We start from the raw sequence: 20452 nt of genomic DNA, 5'->3' as shown, positions 1-20452 counted from the left end.
TCTCCTCAGTTGAAAAACAGGGATAATACAATACCACCTAGCCTCTGAGGTCGTAGTGACGATTAAATGCAGCAATGTCTGAGGAAGAACTTTGCAAAGTATTTCAAATACTCATAGTTTAAAAAGATACATTTAATCTTTTAAGAGTCCTATTCTGATCTTTAGAAAATGGTCAATTTTAGCTTACTGCTCTATTCAGCATTCCCAGGATGCAGATACATAAACAATGGAATTTTGAACTGTCAACAGTATTTGAAGAATACTATCCTATTTTAAAATGTTTTAAAAACTCTTACCTAATGAGACAGCCAGCATGGCTTACTTCAATCAATATATTACCTTCCCCCTACTATCAAGTGCCGTGTTCTCCACTCACAGCCTGAATTTTTGCATCTATTCACTCCAGCACTTTTGCAAAAGGTATCCTTATAGACAGTTATGACTCTTAAAAATCTGCAGTTACTTTCCACAGAGGTTGTATTAGTTTGCAGTCCCACCAGCAGTGAATGAGTGTTCCTATCTCTCCGCATCCACACCAGCATTTGTTGTTTGGGGACTTTTTGATAAAAGCCATTCTCACTGGAGTTAAGTGTTTATGCACAGAAATGCCCAATATTGCTGGAATTTTGGGAGAGCCCTAAACTGTGGTCCCCAAACCCCAGGCCAAGGACTGTGGCCTGTTAGGGACTGGGCAGCGGAGCTCCGCTGCACCCTCCCCGCTCCCCTGTCCATGGAAGAATTGTCTTCCATGAAACTGGTCCCTGGTGCCGAAAAGGTTGGGGGCCGCTGCCCTACAAGGTTGCCAGTAAGATAAAGAGCACGTGAAGTAGACACAGGAAAAGAAAATATTAATAAGATGGGCACCATGTATATTTCCAACACATACACAGTTATATACCTGAAAATTAGGTTTTAGTTAATATATTTATTACAGCAGGTCTTTAGTCATTATTGCCATGAAAAAGTTTTCATGAAATTTCACAAAATCCTTTAGGCTATTAGTATTAGCTTTTTTTCTTTTTATGGAGTGACACTTTGTTAATTTATGAAATATTTACAGCATTTACAAAAAGCAAGAGAATGTCTAATAAAATTTCTTATACTTACAAAATTCATACATTATACTACTGTACTTGAGATGTCTTATTTGGTAGACCAATTAAGCTATGACATAAAATAATTTACAAAGATATATTTAATCTCTCTTAATTCATTGAAAACAAAACCATATTAGCTATAAATAATCCTTTACAAATCATTGTAAAACACATTAATTGTTTTAACTCTAGCCTTAGCTTTTACAAATATACTCACTAAATGAATTAGTTCAGATAGCAAATAGAACTGTGCATTTAAGATTTCACTTTACACTACAAAACAAAACAACCTGAAAAAGCAAACTGCCCGGTAATTCAAGTAAAAATTTGTAGAACCAGTTTTTATGCACACTTAGGGGGTGGGGAAGGGAACCCAACACGATTTAAGTTGAAATTCATAAACAATACTTTGGAGAATACACTCAGTAAATGTACAACTGGGGCATTTATTCCAAAGAATGATGCTCTAGCAACAGCTCATGCACTCGAGATGCACAGGTCTACATTTTGGCAGATAAGCTGGATTGACTGGAGCAATGTTTGCAAAAACATTCACCTAAGCAGCAGAATGCACCTGCCATCCTTGAACAGTGCCACCACCTGAAAGTGACTCTGAATTTTAGGCAAGCTCATGGAAGAATTACAAAAAAATAGAACTGGCAGTTTAAAAAAAAATCAAATCATATTTAACTGGGCCCCATCAGTTTTTTAATATAAAAATAAGCTTCTCTTGAGAATTAGGGGAAAACATTTTATATCCCAAAATTTCCAAATGATGAGAAACTCATCCCCACAGCTATTTCTCCTTAAGTCACCACTTACGATGGTATAAAAGTTGGCAATTACTTAAACACCTTGCTCTTGGGTAACGCCTAGGGAGCAGAGTTCAATTTGGTTTTGGCAGTAACACATCTTTCAAACTTGGATTCATTTTAGATAATCCAAAGCAACTACTAAGGAGCTTGAGGAAAATCCATTTCACAAACATATTTCCCCCCTTTAATTTAAAATAATGTTTCAATTAAGCCCACAAAATAGCTATTGTATATATAGTATTTCTCTAGAGGTAAATTAAATTTAAATTTTATCTTTCAAAACTTGCTTTTTAACGGTGTCAGGATTTTCCAAAACCTCATCTTGGCTCCTTTCTTCTGATTGCCGTGTGGACACTGTAGTTTTCTTGCAATATGTATTCTAGAAGGCACATATTCAAGAGTTTAAGATTATGTTAGTTCAAGTTCTACATGGAGGCAAATATTTTAATCTATTTTGTACAGATGCCCAAAATGAAAGTCAACTATTTCCTTTATTCAGAGCCCTAATGCAGTGCCAGGGTCCCCCTCAGAAGTGAGTTTGCACATGGGGCATCATTTGGGAAGGACTAGAAGGTGATGTCGGGGGGTCAGAAAGCTTGGTAGAGTTGGCGAGCTGCAATTCCTCAAGCCGCTTTATGTATTCATCACGCAAGGCTAACAGCTCCATGTACCGCTGCTCCACTGGATTCGGCTGCTAGAGAGAACCATGGACATGAGTTACACTTACGCTGGCCATGTCACGAGAAGTCACCTGCTCCACACATCTGCAGCAATTGCCGCTTTCTGAACAAAGCCTTCTATCAAACTTTGACATAACACACACTTTCCATTACCAGTACATCATTGACACATACAGAAAAGTACCCAGAGAACTAAAACACCCAGCTGTTTACCGCCAAGAAATAACTAATGTACACATTTCCTCACATGTGTCACCATCTTTTAAAATTTTAATAGATCTAGGCACAGTTCCACTCTCCTGAGCTTCCTGTCCCCAGGCCCATTGTCCCTTTTGCTCTGAGGGACAACTTTTATCAAGTCGGTATGTAGCCTTCCTTCCCATGGAGATTTGCAACTTTTCCTATAAGTGAGCATGCAGAAACAAAATACATTATTACTTTACATTCTGTCAAAGTTTATATCACTGGTACCATTCTGTGTTTATCAAGCTACATTTTGACCCAAGATTATGTGTTTTGAATTCAACCCTTGTTGGGTCTCACTGAAGGAATAAACCACAGGTTCTCCACCTACCACACTGACAGATAATCAGCGACTCCCAGGGCTCCTCAGTAGCACATGCAGTGCCATATTGAGTGTCCTCATCCACGTCTCCTTGTGCACATGTGCGAGCGTTGCTCTAAGGAATTTTCCTAGGGGTCACTGAGAAGCAGAGAATGGTCCCTTCAACTTCACTAGCTGCTGCCAAGTTGCCCTTGGAGATGGTGATGACACCTTAAGCTCCCATGTCCTCACCAGAACTTGGGAGCATAAGATTATGATTTTTTTTTCCAGTTTGAGGGCCATAATATGGTATTGCCATGGTAGTGTTAGTTTGCACTGCTCTACTAGAACATATTTTCATGTGCTTACTGCCCATCTCAATGCATGGCTAAGAGCAGCAGCTCTGCTACCCTCTGGCCTGAGCGTGAATCCTGGGTTTGCCCCTTTCCAGCTGTAACTGAACCTTCTGTGTGCCTCCGTTTCCCTAGGTGTAAAATGGGAATAAAAACAGCACACGCTTCACAGCATTGTTGTGAGCGTGGAGTTACACATTCTGCATTGCTACAATGCCGATGTCTTTGATGGGTAAATAGAGGATTCGTATTGATAAAAAGGCAAAAGTCAGGCTGGAGCACAATGTGATTCTCCTAAGCACGTTAATTTTTAATCACAGTGCACAAATCTCAATGTTCAGCCCAATGCATCTTTATGTACGTACACGCTTATGTACTCGCCACCCAGGTTAAGATATCCAACAGAACAGCCCCACAAAAAGTTAATGTTTTGAAGTGATCGGGGGCAAGCTTTCTAGAAAGCTTGAGCAATATATGAAGACCTTAAGAAAAAAGTAGAATGTCTACAGAAGTGCCTTCCGCCGTTAAGTGCACATAGTGGCTTCCAGAACCATCCTGTTTTCTACTGTGTTAAGCAATTTGCCAAAGTTATGAGCACCAACGAAGAAGCTGTGAAGACAACGCACTGATGAAGGAGACTGGATCCAATTTTTAATGGTGAGGAGAATGGTATCTATTGGACGCAGGCGCCCTCCAGGACCTGCATCCCAGCAGAGGGAGCATGAGCCCTGGGTATAAGACTGTGCATGAGCTTCCTGCAGCTGCCCTAACAAGCTAACATGAACTTGAGGGGCTTAAAACAACATAAATTCATTTTCTCATGGTTTTGGAGAGCAGAAGCCCCAAGTAAGGGTGTCAACAGGGCCATGCACACTCTGGAGGCTCCAGGGGAGGATCCTTCCTTGCCTCTTCCAGCTTCTGGTGGCCCTGGCGTTCCTTGGCTTGTGGCAGCATCACTCCAATCTCTGTCTCTGTCTTCACATGGCCATCTCCCCTCTGTGAGCCTGTGTCTCAAGCCTCCTTCTCCTTTCTCTTATGAGGACATCTGTCATTGGATTTAGGGCCCACCCACCCTAAATATGGGATGATCTCATCTTGAGATCCTAAACTTAATTACAACTGCAAAGACCTTTGCCCCAAAAAGGTCATATTCACAGGTTCCAGGCAGAAACGTCTTTTTTTTTTTTTTTGGCGGGGGGTGGGGGACCATTCTACCACCACAGGCTGCCAAGGAGTGAATCAGCTAAAGCCAGGTACAAATACAGCAGAGATGTAACTGTGTCCACATTTCTACTGAGATTGTTGCTTTCATTAGCACTCTGGTTACAAAGGTCCATAGGCTTGCAAGAGGTCTCCTAATCCTATTCTTCCCATAATCACTGTTATTTTTGGTGTGTGACTTGGCACTGTGAGGTTTCTCAGGAATGCATGTATGGCATTAGAACAGCAATACCTGGTAGAACACCTAACACCCAGTAAGTGCTGTGTACTGCTTGTTAATATCCTTGCCCATTTTTCTCTTTATAAACTTGACTGAGGACCAGATACTGTTCTAGGTGCTCAAGATCCACCAGTGAACAAAGGAGGCCCAAATACCCATTTTCATGGCCTTTATCTTGCAGCAAGGGGAGCTAGACAAACAACAAACATAACCCTCTCGTGAGTTCCACAGAATGTTCGAAGGTGATCAGTCCTATGGGAGAGTAGAGCAGGGTAAGAGGGTTATACTCTAAACTGGATGGTCAGATAGAGCCACACTGAACAGGTGATTTCTGGGGAAAGGCTTAAGGGAGATGGAAGGTGCTCAGTGGATATTTGAGTGTCTGAGGAAGAGCAGAGAGGCCAGTGTGGCTAAAGCAGTGTGTGACAGAGTTGCTGGTGAGGAGGCCAAGAGGTTGGAGAGGTAAGGGGCAGGGGTCACATGAGGCCCCAGAGGCCATAAGGACTTGGGCCTTGACGCAGGGCAAAGTGAGCAGCTACCTGGCCAGCTCTGAGTAGTAGAGTGGCATGATCTGCTTTACAAGGACCACTTTGGATACCATGCTGAGAAAAGACTGGAAAGAAGCAAGGGTAGCATATCAAGGACTCTAGCTGGAAGGCTACTGCCACCACCAGGGGAGAGGGTAGGTGGCCCGCACCAGCACTGAAGTCCAGGCATGCAGAGAAATGTTCAGAGTCTGTACGTTTTGAAGACAGAGCCCAACAGGCTCTCCCGACAGATTGGATGTGAGGTGTGGGAGAGAAAGGAGTCAAGGATGACTCTCAGATTCCAGGCCAGAGTGATGAGGATGATGTTGCCATGCACTGAAAAGGGGATGATGGCAGAAGGAGGAGGTTTTTGGGGAAAACATTAGGAGTTCTGTTTGGAGATGTTAAGTTCTATTTGCAGTCCCAGCACCATTTACTGAATAGTCCACTCTTTTCCCTTTGTGCCACAATGCTGCTTTCATACTATTCCAAGCCTCCACATCTATGTGGGCCTGTTTCTGGGCTTTCTTCTGTTCCAAGTAAGTCTTGATCTACAGCAGGGCAAGTTCTTCCTCGATCATCTCCTCCAAAATTGTCTTGGCTATCTTTCCCTTTCCAGGTGAATGTTAGAATTTAGAATTAGAATTTAGAATAAGTTTGAATATTGGAATTAGCAGGCGCAGTTAGACAAAGAAATCACAGGTAACAATCATTTTTGCAGATGGCATTACTATATAATTAGAAAACCTGAGACAGTATACAGAAAAACTACTAAAAATAAAAAGATAATTTAGTCAAGTGATGGGTATATTATCGAAGTCACTAGCCTACAGACAAATGCCACTTAGAGGATATAATAGAATAGTCCATTTGTGATAGAATACAAAGACAACATAATAAGAAATGAAACTTAAAGTCAAGTGACTTTAAATACTATACCTCAACTTCTCACTTGGGAAATGAATTCTAAAGTAAAGTGTGTACCAGCTTAGCATGGCATGGAAGACAGGCAATCAGCTACTTATCGAAGTGTTTTAGGCTTCAAACAATTCTCATATTCATATCCCTTCTACCTCTTCTATCAGAAAGGGCTTAAATATCATACAGGTCAGCCTGTTAACATCTGACTTCATTTTCATCCCTTAGTTCCCACTATATGAGATTTCAATATGTCCAACGTGGTTCCCAAAGTACAGTATGAGGCCCCCTGGCAACTGGAATTCCCATTTAGGCTTATCATGCATGCGACTAGTTTATACTCTTGTTTTTGGCATGAGTAATTTCCTCATATTAAAGTACCAATCTTCTTATTGATAGCTCATCAAATGTAAGCATTGGTCTGTCCATAAACTCTGAATTTTTACGTCACAGCAAGTGTTGGTGGCTCTTGTTTTTAAAAGCACACTAATCCTGCCTTCTTCAAGGCTAACTGCTCATCCTGGGGAGGGGCTGTATATTCTTTTTATCTTTCAACACTGATAGTATACCACTGTGTTGCAAATACTGTAGGTGCCCCGTAATTGTCTGCATACCTTCTGGGTCATACAAATGAATTGCAATTTAACTTTGAAGTAGTTAAGTACACTTTTAGGTTTAAATTATATAATTTTAAAAGTCCTATGTGATTTGATTTTAATCTATTTCTATATGAAATAATGTTCCACATAAGCAGATCTTTAAGAAAATGTAATGTACTTAATTCACATCTTTATTATTTCATTTATCCCTGTGCATTATAATCATCGGCTTATGTTCCTGGCTGCCCCTGCCAGCTTGGGAGCTCCTTGTGGGCAGGGACCACCTCTTCTTAACCTCTGTGTCCCCTAGTGCCTGACATATGAGAACATTCAATATTTGGTAGACAAAAATACCAAGTGCCCAGGGACATAAAGATGTGTGTAGAACATTTCACATTCAGATAACCTACACAGAAAGGACAAGTTGTTTTCTTTTTTGAGTAAAAACCAACAAATCATAATATAAACCAATTATTGTCTCAAAGTCAAAACCCCTACCAGAGCGAGCATTCCTATCTGGCCCAGCTCTGTTTTGCTAAGCTCTATGAGAATAATATTAATAGTTCCACTGATGTGCCCTCAAACTTGACTTGTCACACCATTATCATTATTACCTTTATATATTCATAAATAACTTGCTCTAAATTCTTCGAATTTCAAGAACTTCTCCAAGTACAGATGGGTGAGAAGAGGTTACAGGATCTGTATAGAAACTACTGATACTTTCTCATTGCCAATGTTTAACAAAAAGGCACAAAAATATGAAAAGGCTTATCTTATAGGACAAACACAGTGCTCATCTATAAAATACTTTTTAATTAGAAGAGGAACATGTCCTCTATAAAAGTGGTTAGAACCCTGGAAAAATTCCCATTTCCTCTTTACTTGCTATTCCAAACACCAGGACTCCTGCTAAACAAATTCCCTCAATGTGCTTCTCAGATCCCAAACTAAACAAGTGAATGTTCTCAAGCCCTGGAACCTGTCACTTTCCAAAAGAATACACATTTCAACCATTACCAAACTGCAAAAGCCTTTCATGCGAGCAGCAGAGACCTTGAAATGAGGGTGCCAGCTTGAAATGGGCATTTCCCCAACGAGAAGATAGCGGACAGACTGGCACGCGGCCAGCTGCCTGAGCAGAATGAAAATCTGAGAGACAGACCACAGCCACGGTGCCCTGCTGTGGCCGCCTATTTCTGGTGGATTAAAGCTGGTATTTATGCAAGACTGGACTGTGAGAACAGGTAGTTGACCACCCAAACCGCAGGAAAACGTGCAAAGCTTTACAAAGGGTCACGACAAATACTGAATATTTATAATGCTTAGAACAAATCAATAAATAGATGTACTGCCAAGCCTTTCCAAAAAGGCTGTTTTTCCTTCTGATTTTGGATTGACTGAGGCTGGGAGAATGAAAAGCTCAAATGTGTCTTTAATAAAATGTGGAGTCTTTCACTTCAAAAATCATTGTTGCCATCTTTGCTTGATAAATGGCCAACTGAACTGACTATCCACTGACAGGTCAATTACCTTTGTTTTAGAAAGACAGACCCTCAGTAAAAAGCCACCTGATGTTAGCTGACTTAGCACGCACACCTGAACCAGAGAACAGCAAATGTTTTCTTACCTTGACAGGATCATCTAAGTCTAGTCAATGTAAACAATTTTCTAATGATGTATATATGATGTATATATATGTGTAACCACCTCAAGTGATGAATGGAAATCCCTGGCTATGAAAACTCAGAAATTTTCTAAAGCTTTAGATCAGCTTAGCTTTTAGTAAAAAATTCTATCATTCACATTGGCAGAGGAATTTATCAAAATACATGGTTTAGGAATTAAAAAACATTTTTAAATTAAATTTTTGTTTAAAAACAAGTTTTTCAGCCTATTTTTCCTTATAATATTAAAAACCACCATATCAAATAATATTTTCTAGGCCCAGAAGTAACCATTCAGCTGACATCGCTGTCTTGTAACAGTGCTACTTCACTTACCTGTTGCTTGATTCTGGGGTTCCATCTGATGTAGTAATTCACCCAGAGCTCCAAGTGACGCATACTGGCAACTGGGTATAAGACTCGATTGATTTCTTTAGTATAGAAGGGGTTTTTGAATTTTTCTTTATTACTGTTTATCAGCGACCATAAAGAAACAGTTCTTTCCGTAACTTGCTATAGAGAGAGAAAGTAAAAAGCCTAAGTGAAAACACAAATACGCAAGCCATTTTGCAGCCTGTGGCAGTACAGTTCAGTGGCAACTGGAATCACACGTTTACATTATCCCCATAATAGCTCAAAAAGCCTCATGGGCCAGTGCGTGCTTGCCAGCCACTCACTGGTATTTGCATAGATAATGGCCTAGCTTGAGAGTCACTATTTCTGCAGGAAGACAGGGGTACAGGATGCTATACCATGAAATGCAATTCACTGACCTAAGTTAAGACCATTTCTGGCTAGGTAAAAACATTTATGAATAGACAGGCAGTATGCTCTTTTTAGTTCAGTGAAAAGAAAAATTATCATCAGATCTCATCAGCTTTTAAAATTTTTCCATTTGTTATAACTACGAAACCTTAACCTGTGTCTACTTGACAGTAGGCATCTGGACATGAAGTTATTTTAATCACCCATCCAGATGTTTAATCTATATCATGTCAACATCCAGATAGCTGGAAACATCTAGATAACTGACTGCACTGAGTCTTCACTTTTTAGCCTTCACTTTGTCATCTCATGAAGATATTAATATTTTCATTGTTTTTTTATTACAGCTTTTTACCAAATTTTGACTACAAATTAAAGAAAAAAAAAAACAAAGCTAGGGAAATAAAAATACAAGAATTAAAATTACCAAACGTGGAATCTGAAATTCTTCCTAGTAATGACTTCAAGAAAAGAGCAATAAGCTAAAACTGGAACCTAAAAAGAATACCCTGAAATAGATGACTAAAGAAATTTCTTAAACACATTTCATTAACATGAACAATAATAACAGCATAATTCTACCTTCCTTTAAATCCACCTGAAACTTCAATTATATCTTTCAAATGATATAAATCTATACTGCATTGTGTTTATTTGCATGTTTTTTTGAGACAGGGTCTCACTCTGTGGCCCAAGCTGTAGTGCAGTGGTGCAATCACAACTCACTGTAACCCTGAATTCCTAGGCTCAAGTGATCCTTTCATCTCAGCCTCTCAAGTAGCTAGGACTACAGGTGTACACCACCATGGCCAGCTATTTTTTTAAAATTTTTTTTAGAGATGGGGTCTTGCTACATTGCCCAGGCTGGTCTCAAACTCATGGCCTCAACCAATCCTCCTGTCTCAGCCTCCCAAAGTGGTGAGATTACAGGCATGAGCCACTGTGGCAGGCCTACATGTTATTTTCTTTTTCTTTTTTTATATGCACATAGTTTTAAAAGTCAAATAGTCTGACAAGGTTATGAAAAAAAAAAAAAAACAACTAATCAGAAGCAACTATGCTTGATTTTTTTTTTTCTGGCTTTGAGGTACGATTGACAAATAAAAATTGTATATATTTAAGATATATGCATGTTTTGATAGATGTATACATTGTGAAATAATCACTACAATCAAGCTAATTAACATATCTGTCACCTCATATAGTTACCATTTTTTTGTAGTGAGAACACTTGAGATCTACTCTCTTAGTAAATTTCGAGTATACATTATTAACCAGAGTTACTATGCTGTACATCAGGTCTCTGGTACTTATTCATTGTATAACTGAAGGTGCGTACCTTTTGACCGACATATCCCTTTCTCTCCCACCTAGTAACTATACTTCTGCTCTCTGTCACTATAGGTTCAAGTTTCTTTAGATCCTAAACATAAGTAAGATCATGTGGAATTTGTCTTTCTGTGCCTGGCATATTTCACTTAGCCTAATGTCCTCCAAGTTCAGCCACATTGCCACAAATGACAGGCTTTCATTCTTTTTTATGGCTGAATAGTATTCTGTTGTGTGTATACATACATTTTCTTTATGCATTTATCTGTTGATGGACACTTAGGTTGATTACATAACTTGGATATTGTTAATAAACATGAGAGTGAAGATATCTCTTTGACATACTAATTTCCTTTCAATAAATACCCAGTAATGGAACTGCTGGTAGTTCTAATTTTTTGAAGACTCTCTGCTATGGTCTGGGATATTTGTCCCCTCCAAACCTCATGTTGAAATTTGATCCCCAATGTTGGAGGCAGGGCCTAATGGAAGGCGTTAGGGTTCTTACTCTATTAGTTCCTGGGAGAGCTGGTCATTAAAAAGAACCTGAAAACCCCTCTTTCTTCCTCTCTAGCCATGTGGTCACTGCACATGCTAACTCCCCTTTGCCTTCCACCATGAGTAGAAGCAGCCTGAGGCCCTTATTAGATGCCGGCACCATGCTTCTTGTACAGTCTGCAGAACGGTGAGCCAAATAAACCTCTTTTCTTTATAAATTACCTAGTCTCAGATATTCCCTTATAGCATACTAATGGACAAGGACAACCTCCAAACTGTTTTCCATAATGGCTATGCCAATTTGTATTTCCACCAACAGTGTATAAGGGTTCCCTTTTCTTCACATCCACACCAGAATTTATTTTTTGTTTTTTTGATTATAGCCATTCTAATTAGGGTGAGGTGATATCTCATTGTGGTTTTGACTTATATTTCTCTGATCATTTGTGATAAGCATTTTTTCATGTATCTGTTGGCCATTTGTTTGTTTTCTTTTGAGAAATGTCTATTCAAATTATTTGCTTTTAAGTTGAGTTCCTTATATATTCTGGATATTAACTCCTGTCAGATAGTTTGCAAATATTTTCTCCCATTTCTGTAGGTTGTCTCTTTACTCTGTTGATTGTTTCTTTTGTTGTGCAGAAGCTTTGTAGTTTGATATATTAATAACTCCATTTATCTATTTTTGTTTTGTTGCCTGTGCTCTTGAATTCTTATTCAAGAAATCCTTGCCCAGACCAATGTCATAAAGCATTTCCCCTACTTTTTTCTAGTATTTTTATAGTTTATGTCTTACATTTAAGTCTTTAATTCATTTGAGTTTATTTTTGTACATTGTGAGAGATAAGGGTCTAGTTCCATTCTGCTGCCTGTGGATATCTAGTTTTCCCAACACCATTCATTGAAGAGACTGTCCTTTCCCAATGTGTGTCCTTTTGTTGAAAATCAATTGTAAGTGCATGGGTTTATTTCCATGTTCTCTGTTCTGTTCCACTGGTCTACTTTTATGCCAATATCACACTGTTTTGGCTACTATAACCTTGTAGTATATTTTGAAGTCAGGGAGTGTGACACCTCCAACTTTGTTCTTTTTGCTCAAGATTGCTTTGGCTATTCAGGGTCTTTTGTGGTTCCACATGAATTTTATGATTGTTTTTCTATTTCTGTGAAGAAAGCCAAAGTATTGTGATAAGGACTGCTTTGAATCTGCAGATTGCTTTGGGTAGCATGGACATTTTAACAATATTAATTCTTCCAATTCATGAAAACAGAATAGCTTTCATTTGTATCCTTTTCATCAGTATTTTATAGTTTTTATTGTAGAGATCTTTCATCTCCTTGGTTAAATTTATTCCTAGGGGTTTTTTGATAGCTATTGTAAATGGAATTGCTTTCTTGATTTTTTCAGATAGTTCACTACTAGTATATAGAAATGTTACTGACTTTTGAATGTTAATTTTATAATCTGCAACTTTACTGAATGTGTTTATTAGTTCTATCAGTTTTTTGGTGGAGTCTTTATATGTGATGTCACCTATAAACAGATAATTTGACTTCTTCCTTTCCAATTTGGATATCCTTTCTCTCTTGCCTAATTACTCTAGCTAGAATCTCCACTGCTATGTTAAAAATAAATGGTGAAAGTGAGCATCCTTATCTTATTCCAGATCTTAGACTCTTTCAGCTTTTTCCATTCAGTATGATGTTAGCTGTGGGTTTGTCTTATATGGCCTTTATTATGTTGAGGTATGTTACTTCTATGCCTAATTTGTTGAGAGTTTTTATCATGAAGGGATGTTGAATTTTACAAAATGCTTTTTCTGCATCTATTAAGATGATCATATGGTTTTTGTTTTTTATTCAGTTGGTGTATCACATTTATTGATTTGCCTATGTTGAACCATCCCTGCATCCCTGGTATAAATCTCACTTGATAATGACATATTACCTTTTTGATGTACTGTGGGATTTGGTTTGCTAGTACTTTATTGAAGATTTTTACATCTATGTTCATCAGGGATATTAGCCTATATTTTTTGTTGTTGTTGTCTTTGTCTAGTTTTGGTATCAGGGTAATGCTGGGCTCATAGAATGAGTTTGGAAAAATTCCCTCCTAATTTTTTGGAAGAGTTTGAAAAGTATTGGTATAACCTCTTTAAATGTTTGGTAGAATTCAGCTGTGACGCCATCAGGTCCTTTTTTTTTTTTTTTTTTTTTAAGATGGGATCTTGCTCTGTTGCCCAGGGTAGACTTTAATTCCTGGGCTCAAGTAATCCTCCCACTTCAGCTTCCCAAGTAGCTGAGATTACAGGCACGTGCCACCACACCTGGCTCTGGGATTTTCTTTGATGGGAATCAACTTATTACTTTTTCAATCTCATTACTCATTATTTGCATGTTCAGATTTGCTATTTTCTCATGATTCAATTTCAGTAGGTTGTATATGTCCAGGAATTTATCCATTTCTTCTAACTTTTCCAAGTTGTTGGCATATAGTTGTCCATAATACTCTCTTACGATCCTTTGTATTTCTGTGGTATCAGTTGTAATGTCTCCTTTTTCATCTGATTTTATTTATTTGAATCTTTTTAAAAATCAGCCTAGCTAGAGGTTTGTCAATTTTAACTTTTCCAAAAACCAACATTTCATTTCATTGATCTTTTGTGATGTTTTTAAAGTCTCTATTCAGTTTATTTCTGCTCTTACCTTTATTTTTTCCTTCCTTCTACTAATTTTGGGTTTAGTTTGTTCTTGCTGTTTTATTTTATTGTGGTGAAATGTTCAGTGGTTTGAGATCTTCCTGCATTTTTGGGGTAGACATTTATTGCTATAAACTTCTCTAACGGCTTTTGCTATATTCCATAGGTTTTGGTATGTTGTGTTTCCATTTTCATTTGTTTCAAGAAATTTTTAATTTCCTTTTAAATTTCTTCTTTGACCCATTCATTGTTCAGGAATATGCTGTTTAATTTCCATGTATTTGTATAGTTTCCAAAGTTTCTCCTGTTATTGATTTCTAGTTTTATTCCATTGTGGTCAGAAAAAAATACTTGATATGATTTCAGTTTTTAAAAAATTTGTTGGCATTTGTTTTGTGGCTTAACATCTGATTTATCCTGGAGAAAGTACCATGTGTTGATGAGAAGAACTTGTATTCTGCAGCTGTTGGGTGGAATGTTCTGTAAATGTCTGGTAGGTCTGGGTGGTTTAACTCATCAGAGTTTGTTTGTTGGTTTTCTGTCTGGATGTTCTGTCCACTGATGAAAGTGGGGTGCTGAGGTCCCCTATTATTATTGTATCACTGTCTATCTCTCCCTATATATCTAATAATATTTACTTTACATATTTGAGTGCTTTGGTGTTAGGTGCACATATATTCACACTTGTTTTATCTTCTTGTTGATTTGATCCCTTTATCATTAAATAATAGCCTTCTTTGTCTCTTTTTACAGTTTTTGACCTGAAGTAGATTTTATCTGATATAACTACCCCTGCTCTCTTTTGGTTTCCATTTGCATGGAATATCTTTTCCATCCTTTCATTTTCAGTCTGTGTCTTTACATGTGAAGTGTGTTTCTTATAGGCAGTATGTAGTTGGGTCTTGTTTTTTATTATCCAGTCAGTCAGTCTATATCTTTTAATTGGGGAATTTAATGCATTTACAATCAAAGTTATTAATGATAGGTCAGAACTTACTCCTGCCCTTTTTTTCAATTGGTTTCTGGTTTTGTATATCCTTTGTTCCTTTCTCTCTTACTATTTATGTTCATGGTTTGGTGGTTTTCTATATTGATAAGCTTTGACTCCTTACTCTTTCTCATTGTTTCTCTTTCCTCTCACCCCAGATACCTAGTAGAGTTTATCCCTCAGTCATCTGGGCTTCCTACAATGCAAAGTGGGCTGGTTCTTGGCTTCTCCACTACAAGTTTGAGATTCAGTTTTCTCACACTATCTTATTTACCACTTATCTCTTGGCTTTTCAGCTTCTAAAAGTTTGTTGTTGTGTTTCTTTTCTAATTTTCCCTGCTATGGGCCTATGTCATTTAAAAAAGTTCCCTTTACTGACATTTTTATGGAGTTTTAGGAGGGAGTCACTGCATATCTTTGAAGTCATTCCTACTCCCTGAGGGAAAAATCAGTGTCTTACAAGCTATCATACCCTTTTTATTTCGCTGGCAGACTAGATACATTTTGGCAAGCCTTTACAAAAAAGATTAGCATTTTGACTCACCTGTCTTTCTCGAGCAGATTCACAGTTGAATAAGAAAGTACCAAATCGGCAACTATACAGATGATCCAAAATTATAATCAAAAATCGTTCATTGAATTCAAAAGCTGTAGGGAACTAGACAAAAACAAACGCACAAAGCATGAAAAACTGGGACTGATCTTTCATAGAACTGAAAAAATACACCATAGAAGTGAATAAATGCTGCCACATTGTAGGGCTCTAGGAAGAATGATAGAGGCTGCAATCTTTACATACCCTAGAGCTCATTTTTTGGTACTTTACATAAGACTGAGAAGTTTAAATAAAGATCAAGTAAAGGAATAAGGAGGAATCAGATGTAAATAGGCTGATTTTCTGGGTTCTTCTGAGTATTCAGGGTAGCTTATTTAAGGTATGAGTTAGCAGACATGGCTATATACAAGTGCCAGTGTATATAAAAGACAACATAGTATTGTCAATTCCATTGATCTTCCCTTTGTACAGAAAAACAGTTAAATATTTAATTTTTAAAACTTAATTATAGAAAATTCCAGATATATAGATAGCAGCAGGAACAAAAATGTGAACCCCCATGTACCTATAACTTGGCTTCAACAATTATTCACACGTGGCTAGTCTTGCTTCATCTGTCTCTGCCCTGTATTATTCTTGGGGCAAATCCCAGATATAATAGTATGATATCTAATTTAAACATTAAGTTGAATGCATTTTCATCCCATATATTCCTTACCTGTTTTGACATTTGCCATACACAGTCAATAAACTGGAGAAAAATAGGAGAGCGGTCAGCGTCCGTGTGGTTTTTATCACCATGACCTATTCTCTGAAATGAATTGGTGAAGACAATTTGTTTGAATTCATGGGTACAAAGCTGAGAGAGAACACATAACCCACAAATATGCGACAATATAATCTCTAAATGCCACGCTTGTTGGGGGTAAATAGTATTATACATATTTCCATGGTGATACAAACAAATAATATAAGGTTTTGAAATAATGGTAATTAAGTACATAAACTTCTGTAAGATACCAATAAAAATTGGCAAAGCATAATCATCCTGTGATATGCAGGGTGATTACAATTATTTCATACAATTGGACTTCTGTACAAGTCCTGGAGAGTTGTAGATAGAATGGACAAGATTGTCCTACACAGTATGTTACCAGTATACCCAAGGCAGTGCTTTCAGTTGCAAAGGGAATAATCCTAAAGTCTCAAGGCTTGGAATCATGTCAAAAAGTATGCTTATTAGAATTAAGTGTTCTTTCTCTCTTAAGAACAAGACAAAATCAAATATCTCACAATGTATTCATTTACTAAACCATGATTCTTCCTACTTGAAAATGTTATTCAGCCTGTTTATGAAGTTGGATGGAGGCTAAAAGGTGACATAGAGCATATCTGACAATGTGGCCTATGAAACACTGGGGAGCTGGCTGAAATGCTTCCTCCAAGGGCATCTGGAAAGAAGACCTGGGAATATGAGTTTTAACAGGTTCTCTTAATGATTTCATTTTATTTTGAGAAGGGGCTACTTTTTCAAATTTATTTTCATTTATTTAAAATTGACAGATAAATTTGAATGTATTTACTATGTACAATGTGATGTTTTGATGTATATACACACTGCAGAATGACTATACCTAATTAACATATGCATTACCTCACGTAGTTATTTTTGTGGTAAGAATATTTTACATCTACTCTCTTAGCATTTTTTCAAGAATAAAATATGTTAACCATAGCTACTGTGTTATACAATAGACCTCTTGAACTTATGCATCTCTTGAGGATTTTAAAAATGCATACCAGAGAATAATAAAAAGCCTCAACTAAAAGTCTTACATTTCCATAAGATATGTGTGTCTGGTTCTAATAGCTATAACATTAGTTGAGAAAATCTTCATTGTTTGGCAAAATTTTAATTTAAGTATTTCTATGCAGACTCTGTATTACTTTCAAGTGAAATTGTAAAAACAATGCAGATGGATAAATGTCTCCTAAAAACACTTCCACTACTCAAGGCACCACACATGTTCAAGCTTGTAAAGTGGTTTTTATTATATTCTTCAAATTTTCATTTTAATAGTGAATATGTGGTTTAATGACTAGTTTTTTAATCCTCAGTGGCATTGATCTGATTGTTTTAGATTAGCTTTATCGTTTACTTACAGATGAGAATTTATGTCCAAAACTTATCCATTCTTTTTGTACCAGTATTTCAAACCCTTCAATGCTCCTGTAGAAGCTGTCCAACATCAGCATGGCCAGGGATGTCAGCTGAGCAGTCCTGTCCCATCCATCACTGCAATGCACAAGCACTGAGCTCTTCCCTGAAGAAACTTTGTCTGCCACTTGAATGGCTCCTGTCAAAACGAGCTAGTGAAGAAAAATATGTGAGTCAGTAGGGAGCTAGAAGATACTTTTTAAACTTGAAGGTACAGTTTTTAAACCTAGAAAAAGTCATGCTTTAAAACATCATTTAATGTCTAGAACAGAAAGATTTATAAAACTGAAATACCAGGAGCTGGAGGATCTGTTGATCTTCTATAGACACTGCATTTGAACATGCCTAGGTATTAAAAAACAAAACCAAACAAACCAAAAGCCAAACTGCATTTTAAACTTATTTTAATGGATGTGATTATAATAGTGTGCTAGGGTTGTCATAATAAAGTAACACAAACTGGATGGCTTAAACAATAAAAATTCATTGTCTCACAGTTCTGGAGGCTAGAAGTTCAAGATCAAGTTGTTGGCAGGGCCATGCTAATCTCTGAAGGAGCTAGAGAAGGATCTGTTCCAGGCCTCTCTCCTAGCTTCTGGCTGTTCCTTGGCTTATGGCAGCTTAACTCCAGTCTTCACATGGCATTCTCCCTGTGTCCAAATTTCTAAAGACACCAGTCATATCAAAGTAGGGGCCCACACTACTCCTTACAGCTTCATCTTAACTAATTCCATCTACAAAGACCCTATTATCCAAATAAGGTCACTCTCTGAGGTACTTTGGGGGGGTCAGGACTTCAACACATGAAATTATGGGGGATACAATTCAACCCTTAACAGTGTCATATTAAAAAGAAAAAATTACTGGCCCAACAGGTTCCATCTAGACCATAAAGGTCTGATACGATGAAAGTCACCTTTTGGCCTTTAAATTAACAAAACATGAACTCTTATTTGGCTCATAAATAGCAGAATACTTATGCAAAAAGATATGAAGATTATTAAATATGGAATGTCTGATTTCCTTAAGTACTAAGCTTGACAGTTGATATCTCTGACGTTTCACTTTGACACTTCCTGGGGTTTTTTTTTGTTTGTTTTTATCATGAAGGTAGATCCTCAGTCTTTCAAACGCATGTTTTGGCTTATGATTATCTTTCAAATTTTTTAAGAGCAATTTTTGTGAAACCATGGATAAGTCAAAACTTCGTGCTATTTTTGAATATGAGTTCCGTCGTGGAACCAATGCAGTGCAGACAGCTTATCAACTCAGTGTTTGGGAAGGATGTGGCTAATGAACACACAGTACACTGATAGTTTGAGAAGTTCTGTTCTGGTGATTTTAATCTTGGAAGTGAGCCACGTGGGCAAGCTGAGACCAAGGTGGATAACGATGAGCTGAAAGCTGTAGTGGAAAGGAATTCATCTCAACCTACGTGTGAATTAGCAGCAAGGTTTGATGTTACTATCCCAACAATATTGGACTATTGGAAACAAATGGGCAAGGTAAAGAAACTGGATAGATGGGTTCCGCATGAATTAAACAAGTGTCAGAAGAGAAATCATCTCGAAGCTTGCCTTTCTTTGCTGTCATGATGTAAAGGTGAACCATTTCTACACCGTATTGTTATGTGTGATGAAAAATGGATCCTTTTTGACAATTGCAAGCATTCAGCACAATGGTTGGATAAAAATGAAGTGCCGAAACACAGCCCCAAACCAAGTATTCATCAAAAAAAGCTAATGGTGTCTGTTTGGTGGTCCAGCACTGGTATCATCCACTACAGCTTCATGAAACCTGGTCAATTGATCCTAGCGGATGTCTCCTGCAACCAATTGGATGAAATGATGAGGATGCTTGCAATTAAGTAGCCGAGACTGGTCAACAGAGACAGGCCAATCCTCTCGTAAGACCGCATGTGGCACAAACAAAGCTGCTCAAACTACAGAAGCTGGACTTGGAAACTCTCTGTCATCCAGTGTATTCACCAGGCCTTGCACCAACTGACTACTAACTCCTTCCAGGCTTTGGGCCACTTCTTGCAAGGAAAAATATTCAGTTCTCAACAAGCTGTGGAAAACGCCTTTCACGATTTCATCACCACTCACTCTCCAGGCTTCTTCACTGCTAGTATAAACAAGTTATCATTAAGATGGCAAAACTGTGTTGATAGTTTAGGCGACTACTTTGATTAATTGTACTGCTTCTTGTTTGAGATATAATAAATACACTATACTTTTAACTCAAAATCAGACATTTCATATTTAATGACCTAATATAGTGATAGCAGTTTAGCAAAAATTTGAGACTTAGAAGTACCAGTAAATTTATGCATACAATGAGTCATTGCTGTGATGTCATTTTTTTGATGATTCAGGTATTTAGAGGTATACTTTATAAACCCTGCAGAATTTACCTATCATAAGAGTGTCAGTTGGATAAGATTTAGTAAATTTATACAGTTGTGCAACCATCACCACAATCCAGTTGTAGAACACTCCCATCACCCAAAAAGTTTCTTGTGCCGTCTAATGTCAATCCTTACTACCACCTTCAGTCCCAGGCAACCACTGATATGCTTCCTGCCTCTATACCTTTGTCTTTACTAGAAATTTTACATAAATAGTACCACGCACTAGGTGGTTTTTTGTGTCTGGCTTCTTTCACTTAGCATGTTTTCAAGGTTCATCCATATTGTAGTATGTATCAGTACTTCATTCCTTTTTATGGCCAAATAACATTTCATTGTATGGACAGA

General features: G+C 37.7%; 1 protein-coding gene across 2 annotated transcripts in view; it reads right to left on the bottom strand.

Annotated features, from left to right (window-relative positions):
* Window positions 1–905: 905 nt before the first annotated feature.
* The window catches only part of MTM1 (myotubularin 1), a 101033-nt gene continuing 81486 nt past the window's right edge, over window positions 906–20452 (bottom strand). Inside the window, exons 11-15 of one of the 2 annotated variants that reach the window (XM_045538402.1) lie at window positions 17640–17846; window positions 16195–16287; window positions 15465–15578; window positions 8978–9154; window positions 906–2606 (exon numbers count right to left, since the gene is read on the bottom strand). In XM_045538402.1, coding sequence (XP_045394358.1) covers window positions 2439–2606; window positions 8978–9154; window positions 15465–15578; window positions 16195–16287; window positions 17640–17846 — 759 coding nt within the window. In that variant the 3' untranslated portion in view covers window positions 906–2438. The remainder of the gene's footprint in view (window positions 2607–8977; window positions 9155–15464; window positions 15579–16194; window positions 16288–17639; window positions 17847–20452) is intronic. The other variant, XM_045538403.1, reaches the window with a different exon arrangement.

Source organism: Lemur catta, chromosome X, assembly GCF_020740605.2.
Source record: "Lemur catta isolate mLemCat1 chromosome X, mLemCat1.pri, whole genome shotgun sequence".
Classification (NCBI taxonomy): Eukaryota; Metazoa; Chordata; class Mammalia; order Primates; family Lemuridae; genus Lemur; species Lemur catta.
This window is presented reverse-complemented; position numbering and strand designations above follow the sequence as displayed.